The sequence below is a fragment of the Stegastes partitus genome, unplaced genomic scaffold, assembly GCF_000690725.1.
Source record: "Stegastes partitus isolate 25-593 unplaced genomic scaffold, Stegastes_partitus-1.0.2 Scaffold210, whole genome shotgun sequence".
Taxonomy (NCBI): Eukaryota; Metazoa; Chordata; class Actinopteri; family Pomacentridae; genus Stegastes; species Stegastes partitus.
In genome coordinates, this window is record NW_007577941.1 from 191,970 (window position 1) to 201,880 (window position 9,911).

Below are 9,911 nucleotides of genomic sequence, written 5' to 3' on the forward strand. Positions count from 1 at the left end.
AGCTCGACTAGAGATCCCGTGGCTTTTAATTCCCTCACTACTTTTTTTTTTTAAAACCCTCCTTCGATGTGCCCCGTTATTACCATTTCTCCGAGGCGTTCATTTCCGCACCTGCCACGGTAGAGACCAAGGCGAAGGCGAAGTAAAAGAGGAGACAAGGACATTGCGAGAGCCGGGAGAGGCAGACGGTAGAGATAGCAGCGGTGACTCGTTTGAGATCTTAAAGGACAAAAATGCTGCTCTGGACCAAAATCGTTTTGGTCGGTCTCATCTGCTTGTCCTTGGTGTCCTCTGGGATGGGATGCGGACCGGGCAGGGGCTACGGCAGGAGAAGACACCCGAAGAAGCTGACACCTCTTGCGTACAAGCAGTTCATCCCCAACGTGGCGGAGAAGACCCTCGGGGCAAGCGGCAGATACGAAGGCAAGATCACAAGAAACTCCGAGCGATTTAAAGAACTGACTCCCAATTATAACACAGACATCATATTCAAGGATGAGGAGAACACCGGTGCCGACAGGCTAATGACTCAGGTAAGGAGACAGAATAACCTTTTTCTTCCCCTACTGCCCGTCTCCTAACGCACCATCACTGCGCACTGCAACAACCTCCTTGTCAGACTGATTGCGCACCTTAAGTGAAGTCTGTTTTACCCGCTGCTGAACTCTTCACACTGAGCCTTTTAACTTCGCTGTAAAAGCAGATGCGCTTTATGCACCAGCATGGGAGTTTTCAAAGGCTGCAGGCTTGAAGCGAATATAGAAATCCAGCTGGAGAAGTGATGTGCAGGCGGACAGTCAGGACACTCGGCCTTCATGATTGTGACAGTGTATTTAAAATATTAATGTGCCCCTCTCCTCATATCTATATTTGTATCTGTGTGAGGCTCTATTTGTTGGTTTACAGGCGCACATTCATGCTACCGTACGTTTCACGAAGACTTTCACTGTTTGTTGCCTATTTAAGCTTTTACATCTCAGCTTGTTTAAGCGCCTTTTCTTTATTCCAGCCCCTGAACGCAGAAAAAGCTGTGGATGCGCACCGCTTCAAACAGCCGGGCTCATTCAGGCATGGCGTGGCTCATTCAGACATTTTCTTGCACAGGCTGCTATAATTTAGCCTTTCGCGTGGTGTGTGCATCTGTGGATGAAACAGTGGCATTTCTTTGAGAGTGTTCAGGACTTCATACATGGGTGGGACTCGCTCAATTAGCTGTATAGGGGCAAGACGCACAGGACTGCTGGTGCCTTTCACAATGCACTGGCGTGAAGGATGACATCTTTTTTAAATACTCCATCCTCATGGCCTCACAGGCAGTGAGTTATTAAACCTTGCAGCTCGTTCAGTGCAGATAAGACGAAGGCTCACAATACATCGCCTTGATTTCTCTCCAGGCTGCAGGATGCCGCGTCTCTTCAGCATGACTTTTAGCACTCAGATGCTGGTGAATTATTAAAGGCGCTTGGGTGATATTGGCTCAGTAATAATAAAATGCCGGTGGTGGTGGTGATGATGGTGGTGCTGCTGGTGGTGGTGATGAAACCAGGCGCGCGCCGGAGTCCCTGAACCCGTGCTTCGCACCATGCATGAGCACGAGCTCCGATGAAATATTCACTGTGCGTGCGGTCTCGGCGTCCCTCTCAGCCCTCCCCACATCTCCTCTGTCATACACCTATAGGTTCTCATACACTGGAATCGTGAAATTGCAGTCGAGTGGGGATGTGATTCCCAAAGTGGGGGTTCACGGCTGCTCTGGGAGGTTGCACGTCTCCATGCAGGAAAAGAAAAAAGTTTGATATGACTGTTATTTTAAAAAAAATCTGAAAAAAACTGGGAAGCACCTGTCTTAGTCAACGCTTTTATTCTGAATAAAATGTCACACCTGCTGTATGCCTCAATCAAAACATACAAACAAGGTGTGAGATCTGACAAAATGGGATTAAATAGAACATCTGTGTCTCACGTTTGTCCAACTTGGTGGCCTATTGTTACCAATGTTGGGGTTTCTTCTTGTTTTCAGATTTATTCGAAACAAAAAAAATCTCTGTGGATGATGGTTCATCATCTATTTCCCACCCTGGCCGTTTACAGAAAACACAGCAACCAGCTTTAAAGTGTGAAATGTACATGAAAGAGCTCTTAGGCACCCCTCACTGGGACCTGAAACGCAATTTGAACTTAGGACCTTTGGTCAGCGGGAGGCCATAGTAAGTTAAAACAGGTGAAACTGTCCTTATCGTAGATGACATCGTGAAGCCATCAAATTAAAGCTTGTAGAACCAAAAGAGTGTGTTGCAAGTGGCATAAGCGTCATCACATGGGGGTTTACGCTGTGCCAACGGTCTTTACGCTCCAGTGGACTTTTACGCACGGAGTTTTACGCACGAATACTGTGGACTTCTCCCGTTATCTTGCGTTTTACAAAACAGACGGTGTAGTCATACATGAAACAAGGCACGTGTCTGCAGTAGCTCCGTTAGATGTGGGCAATAAATTAATTAATCAATCAATTCCTTGAGGTCTTGCCAAGGCTATATACTTGAAGGAGCGCTTGAACAAGCACCTATTCCCCGAACTATTAAGACAGCTCACTCCCAGGAAAGTTGCCAACAGATGCACAGATACAGACATTTACAGAGAGTCCTCAGGAGTGATGGGACCTAAGTTGAACAGGGGAATCTTTTCACCATCTAAAATTCTCCTACTTGTCCCAAAATATTTTCTCTCGAGAAACAGTGAAATTGCTAAGTGCCATAAATTCAACTTGTTTCGACTGAAGCTTCACCCTTTTCACGTGATAACTGAAGCAGAATAAATAGATTTCTGGACAAGCAAATGACTTAAATTTTAAGAATTTACTTCATTTGCCTTTTCTAAACAGGTGGATCTCCCTCAGTCACGTTACCAGATGTTAGTTTTCACTTTGGAAAAAATTAAGACCAAGATCCAGAGTCAGATTAAATGGCTTTTAAAAGTGGATGATTTTTGCAGTGTAGCAGTGTTAAGAGCCTGCTGTCTCTGCCCACAGTGCAAACGAGTCGGAAAAGAGATGAGCAGGCGGCTTGTTTGCACTGACAGGTAGCTGATAAGTGTTTCCTCTAACCAAATCATTTGTGAAAAGATTAAGAGGCAGGCTGTTGAACAACTTTACCCCGAGCACAAAGCGCCGGTCCAAGGCGCCCTGCTGGGCTTCATGGTGGCTGAGCAGAATTTGGCTTGATTTGCGGCACACGACCTAATGAATTAATAAATAGGTTAAGCTTTACGGCTCTTGACTCCGACAATCCTACTCAGTATGTTGAAGGTTTTTTTTTGGGAGGGGGGCTGCTTCTTCTTTTTTTTTTTCTTTCATTCAACACATTCTACAAGTGTGATATCCTCATAAAACAGCCACTGATATATGTGGAACTTTCTTTTCTGCTAGACGAGTTTGTAGGTCTGTGTGAACATTCCTGCTTTAAGTCCTCTGGCTGTCCATGAGGGAAAAGGACAGTGGGTCACACATAGACGCTCCTCTGTGGCCCCCATACAATCCTCGGATATTTCACAAGTCTGTCAGTCAGCAGCCAAAACACCTCGACTTAAGGAGGCATGTCACGTTTCCAAGACTTTGCAGGAGAAGAATAATGAAAGTTTCCCTCCGCTGTTGCACTGAAAAGACTCTTTGTGATGTTTTATTTGACATATTGGTCAGGCGTCGAGAATAGTTGTCTTGGAGAAGGCCAAGCATCTTCACTGAGAGCGCAGAGAGGTTTGGGCTGCGACGATTTATTCGCGGGACAAATTCCAGATATTTTAAGGCAGCAAGCAGCTGCTCTTGAAGATCATCTTCATATCATCTGCATATCAATTATTTATTTAAAGCAAACAGACAACCAACAAAGGAGTCGCTCATTCCATAATACAAACTCATGAATTCATAATGTATTAATGTTGTTTTTAACTCAACACTTTTTTTTGATAGAAAGGGACGCAGCTCGCACCATTCCAAAGACCAAAGACCCATATGTTATAGGCCAGTGAAGCGAATGCAGTGCCTTATCAATATTTCATCGGCAGCTTTCTTATCCGAGATGTGCCCTCTGACGGTACTGCTCACACTGAGAAATGCAAGCACACATTCAGGATCAGAGCAGCTCCAGTGTTTCACCTCAGCTGGGAGGAATCAGGGGCGTCAGGTGGGGATGGAGAGGTGTGGGCGAGGCCTCAGTGAGTCCAAATGTAATCTTTAATCGTAATTATTACTAGATAACAGCCGGGGGCATGCAGGCACACAAGGAATCCATCAGGAAAGGGGGAAATGGAAGGCAAATTTGCCATCTACTATTGTGTCTGTGGCTTAAGGATGCTGTGCGCAAAAATTGTCGGTGCAGACTTCCCACATTTTACGCACACGTGAAGTCGATCTTAAGCGAACAATTTGAGATAATTCAAAGTGCTTCACTGACCCATTTCTCCCTCCCGCAGAGATGTAAAGACAAGCTGAACTCGCTGGCCATCTCAGTGATGAACCAGTGGCCCGGGGTGAAGCTGCGGGTCACCGAGGGCTGGGACGAGGACGGACACCACTTCGAGGAGTCGCTTCACTACGAGGGCAGGGCCGTGGACATCACCACCTCAGACAGGGACAAGAGCAAATACGGCACTCTGTCCAGGCTGGCGGTGGAAGCGGGATTCGACTGGGTCTATTACGAATCCAAAGCCCACATCCACTGCTCTGTGAAAGCAGGTATGGCTCTCCGGGGCGAGAAAACCGGTTTGTTGTGCCCACTAATAATCAGTCAGGCGCGTAAAGGTGCCAGCTGCGGAAGAAAATAGGCAAATGTATCATCAGCTTGGTTGCAGGTGCAGCTCAGGGAGGCTGGAAAACTTTCATCCAGAACTAAAGTTGCATCTTATGGCGAGTCAAAAAAAACAAAAACAAGAAAAATGAGGTTGTCACGCGTCCAGACAGCTTTACTGTAATGCCCAGCACCAAGTGAGACGTTAGATCTGTCATAAAACGCGCCTTAGTATCTGTTGATTCATTTATATTGCAAAACTATTGCTCAGCTTAACGATCAATAATAATCCGGTGAATGATTAATCACCACAGCGTGCACTCAGTCTGTTTATTTAATGGGGTAAGTGAAGTGCAAATGATTCACCATTAAAGTGACTAGACTCCTTTACGAAATTGTAAATAGATATTTTCTATGAATGATGTATGGGCACATCCCAGCCTGTGGCGTTAGGAGCGTTTCCATGCAGCTTATTTCTTGATCTTACATCGCCCCACACTGTCTCCTGGTGGGAACCACGACCATAATCTAACAAGGCTGCGCCGTGTGACCTAGAAAAGCAAATCGTTTCGCTTTCTGTGTTTTTGAAACTCAAATAACTGCTGTGGTGTTAGTTTTAAACGAGATAGCAGATTTTTACACCGTAATATATGCGAAAAACGAAAGGCTGGCCCTTTAAATCTTGTGTTGGATCCTATTTATCTTGGATTTAAAGTGGAAAATGTTGAAGTTTGTGGCTCATTTTTGCCTAAAAATCCCCCAGACAGGCCTTCACTACAGGATGGCGCACAGAAAATATTTCTCCACATTGATTGATGAACCGTGGCGCCTTTTTTCCTCCCCTCAGCTCAGACTTTATTGATAAATCCCTTATTTATCATTCAACACACACGTTTTGAGATCACAGTATGGGCCAGGCCGACGTGTCATTAGGGGTCATGCGACTTTACCAAAAGGATTTGGCTGAACAATGTTGAATTGGTCGGGGTAAATCTGGTTTTCAGTTGTCACCTTATTTCATGCTCGGGAATCTTAAAAGAAGATTAAAAGCCCCCAAATTCTGAGTAGGAAAAAAAAAAACCCTCTTTTCTGTGTGCAGGACAGTGTGATCCTAGAGACTGGTATGTGAAGAGCTCCACCAAGGCCAAAATTATTGTCATCAAGGCTGACAACAAAGCAGGGAGAGGTGGTAGACAGGGGGGGACATTGATGTTGCACAACAGAAAGCATTTAAGAGTCCGGGCCCTCATTTAAATTCAAATCTACAACTCGAGAGGCTTGGAAAAGTGGCTCCACTGGGTAAATAGTAGTTGTGAGTCGCCTATTTGTGTGAATTGTCACATAGAGGTTTCTGCACCTGAGTAAATATGGGAAGAGTAGCTGGGAAAGGCGTAAGTGTTCTTTACCGAGAGTAGCTCGATCCACAAGCTGATTTAGAATAACAATGCCTGCTCTTTATTGGGTTTTTTAATTAAGAATAGATGAGCCAAGGCTTTCAGTTTTCGCGTCTCAGACAACGTGGGCCAAGCCAATACGCATCTGGCATGAAGGAGCCGACAGGCATCATTATGCAAAATGCATATGGCCCACCATGATGTGTGGAGGCAGGAAAAATACAAATACGAGTTTTTAAAAAAAGAGAGAGAAAGAGGAAAAAAGAGGGTTTTTGAATGGGCCTTTGAATGAAACCTGGACCGTAAAAGCTAAAAGCACCTGTGATATTATTTTTTAAACTTCTAGAAAGGTTTCCAAACTGAAGATGAACTAATTCTGCAGTGGCACATTTGGTTTGGACGCAGTAAATATTTTTCTGACGTGCCTTTGGTGGGATTGTAACAGCACGATCTTTTATTTCAACAGAAAACTCAGTGGCTGCAAAGTCAGGCGGCTGCTTCCCAGGATCCTCCACGGTCACCCTGCAGGATGGCACCAAGAAGCCGGTCAAGGATCTCCAAAGCGGTGACAGGGTCCTGGCTGCAGACGAGCGCGGAAACCCGATTTACACCGACTTCATCATGTTCATCGACCAAGACTCGACGACCAGGAGGCTCTTCTACGTGATCGAAACCGACTCGGGCCAGAAAATAAGCCTCACCGCCGCGCACCTGCTCTTCGTCGCCCAGAACGGCTCCACGGAGACGCACCGGCGGATGTCGGCGGTTTTCGCCAGCCAGGTCCAACCGGGACAGAGCGTGTTCGTGCTTGACGACGCCGAGCGACTCGTGCCTGTCACCGTTAAACGGATTTACACGCAAACAGACGAGGGCTCCTTTGCGCCGGTGACCGTGCAGGGGACCGTCGTGGTGGACCAGGTCCTTGCGTCCTGTTACGCAGTGATCGAAGACCACGACCTGGCGCACTGGGCCCTGGCACCTGTCAGGCTCGCCCACTGGGTGTCCTCGTTGCTTTTCAGTTCCCAGCAGCCTCCAGTCAGTGCGCAGAGCGACGGAGTGCACTGGTACTCCAAAATCCTTTATCAATTAGGGACATGGCTGTTGGACAGCCACTCGATCCATCCACTTGGGATGTCAGTATACCCGAGTTGAAACCTCCACTACAGGAGCAGAATGAGACTAAACTGTAGGACACACGAACTATTCAGTAGATTAAAAAAAAATAAAATAATAATAATAATTAAAAAAAAAACGAACAAACAGACAAACAAGACAAAGGCCCCAGCGGAGTTGGGATATTTATTTCAGTGACTTTTCCATGATGTGTCCCCTTACAAAGAATGAATGGAGCCTTAAAAAGTTTCTCTTTGAATAATTTATTCTCATGTGAACTCTGCTGCTCTCACAGAAATGGATTCTGAAACGGTGTTGAGCAGCAAATTGTGCATAATCTATTTTTGTATATCTCAAATGCAAAAAAAAAAAAAAAAAAAAAAAAAAAAAAAAAAAAAAAAAAAAAAAAAAAAAAAAAAAAAAAAAAAAAAAAAAAAATGAAAGAAAAAAAATGAAGAAAAAAAATGACAAAAAAAATAAACGAAAAAAATATCGCAAAGAGAAAGAAGATCATGTAGAACGGAGCTAACTTTGACAGGTTGTAATGTTCATATGTGCATATATGTGCAACTGACTGTTATATTTTGGGGAGAACAAACTTCGCGGGGTTCCATAAATTATATTTTTATACACAGAATTGTAAATTAGATTTTGACAGATCGCTACCGAATCACATTTCGTTATTTGAAATAGTGTAAGATATGAGAATATATTTTAATTTAAATACAGTAGTTGGGAAAGTATTGGACAAAAAAATCTTGTACTGCTTGGTTTATTAAGAATTTTATTATTTTGTAAAACTGTTCGTTTAAGTTGTCGGAGAGGGACAGATATTCTGCCTCATGTCTGCATTCTCTGCTTTTTTTTTGTTTTTTTTTCTCTGTGTGCGTGTTTCTATTTTTCTGTTTTCTTCTGAGGAAAAAAATATTAAAATGCAGATTCTGACAATTCAGTAACAGTTAAAGTAGTACTGAAACAGTTTGGTTAAATAAATTAATAAGTAACTCCTGTAAATGTACTAAAATGTTATTTTTCTTTTCATATTTTGTAATAGGGAAATAGTTTTATAGAAATGACCTGCGGCAGATGCACAGTTTGGATAGTCTATATAGCCAGACCATACCAGTTAACTTTCATAACAGGGCGATGTGTCAAAAAAATGTCTAGAGTTTATTATTTATATGTTTATTACAAAATGAGATAAAGAAAATCTTCAAACTTGCAGTTGTTACATGTCTTTGTCTAAATGAGCTCCGCGGAAAGAGGAACCTTTTGACTGCGTAATGAGGCATTTTCTGATCAATCTAAGGGCTTAATTAATAAATAAATCAGCAAAAACTTGTGCTGACATTTCCACTTTGGCGCAAACATCCAACATTTGGATCTAATTAATTATACCGACTGTTTTACATTGTGATGGAGCACTGAGAGGGCCAGCAAACAATTTCACCCCATTTGGCAGCTTATACAAAAAAATACTTTGAAGTACCTTTTGCATGCTTGCGAAATGTGGAGAGCCCATGTCAAATTTAACGAGGTCTGTCCTGCGCAAATAACTTCAAACTTGCGCAGACAAATTAAACACGAGCGTGTTTGTCGGGGGCCTCGGGTCTGTTGCTTCGGTGTCTGCGAGCTTGAGGTCAGATTGATCCATCAGTGACTGACAGTCGGTTCCTGCCCGGAATAAAGCGACGCATTGTAGTCGGTGGTGCAGTTGGAAATCACAGCTCCGTTAGTCCCGACAAATCACCATAATCCTCCAGTATTTTCATAGAGACTTATTGTGTTAATAGTGAGCTTTTAGTGATGGATTTTTTCCCTCTGCGGTATTAGGCTGCACATCTTTGTCAAATTGATTACAGCATCAGTTTCTCCCTGGAGTCTGGAGCTCGTTACGCAATGCAAGTGCGACACCGTGTGGCGAGACGGAGGTACTGCTGGTGGGGGAAATGTGCTGCAGATGGGAGTTGCCAATGAATGACATGAACACTGACTTCACTCTTGGAAAAAGGAGCAACAAATGGAAAATCTAAATTAATTACTACGAAAAAAATGATTTGTTGACAACATAAAGGTATTAACTTTACTGTCATAGAAGAAGAGAGAAACTGCTTTCAGCCAAAAATGAGTCAAATCGAACAATTATCAGAAAAAATAATTTAACACTTGAAAACTCACTGATTATTACTGCAGCTTTCGTTCATTTCTTACCATCAATATAAGCAAAAAAATCTACAACTGAACCTTGCACGACAACTGATTTAACAGAACGTCACCCTGATTCTAAAATCTCCTGGAGGCGACCAAATCAGAGCTAAAAATCTGGATTAATTCACAGCATTCTCTGTCTGGCTTTAAATTAGAACTTTTTTGAATGGGATTTGGTTTGATGATGGTAATGGGAGATTCAGAGTGTTATAAAGCAAACTGAAGTACTTAATACTTCATAAGGATTAAGCTAGATGTTTCAGATTAAATTATACAGATGTGTGGAGAAGCAGAATTACAAAGAGAGGCCTCTCTTTGAGAAACTTATCCTGATTCTAAAATCTGATGGAGGCGCCCAAATTGGAGCTAAAAATCAGGATTAATTCACAACATTCTCTGTCTGGCTTTAAATTAG

At 43.3% G+C, this 9,911-nt stretch overlaps 1 protein-coding gene across 1 annotated transcript; it reads left to right on the top strand.

Annotated features, from left to right (window-relative positions):
* The first annotated feature begins 69 nt into the window (after nt 1-69).
* Nucleotides 70-7,327, top strand: shha (sonic hedgehog signaling molecule a). Its single transcript, XM_008280788.1, has 3 exons — nt 70-533; nt 4,468-4,729; nt 6,642-7,327. Exons 1-3 carry the CDS (start codon nt 234-236, stop codon nt 7,325-7,327), a joined length of 1,248 nt encoding a protein of 415 aa, XP_008279010.1. The 5' UTR covers nt 70-233.
* Nucleotides 7,328-9,911: the final 2,584 nt, after the last annotated feature.

Coding starts and splice junctions, on each gene's coding strand:
- shha (XM_008280788.1), top strand. CDS start 234: ATGCTGCTCTGGACCAAAATCGTTTTGGTCGGTCTCATCTGCTTGTCC. Junction 534..4,467: donor CCGACAGGCTAATGACTCAG/GTAAGGAGACAG, acceptor TCCCTCCCGCAG/AGATGTAAAGACAAGCTGAA. Junction 4,730..6,641: donor CCACTGCTCTGTGAAAGCAG/GTATGGCTCTCC, acceptor TTATTTCAACAG/AAAACTCAGTGGCTGCAAAG.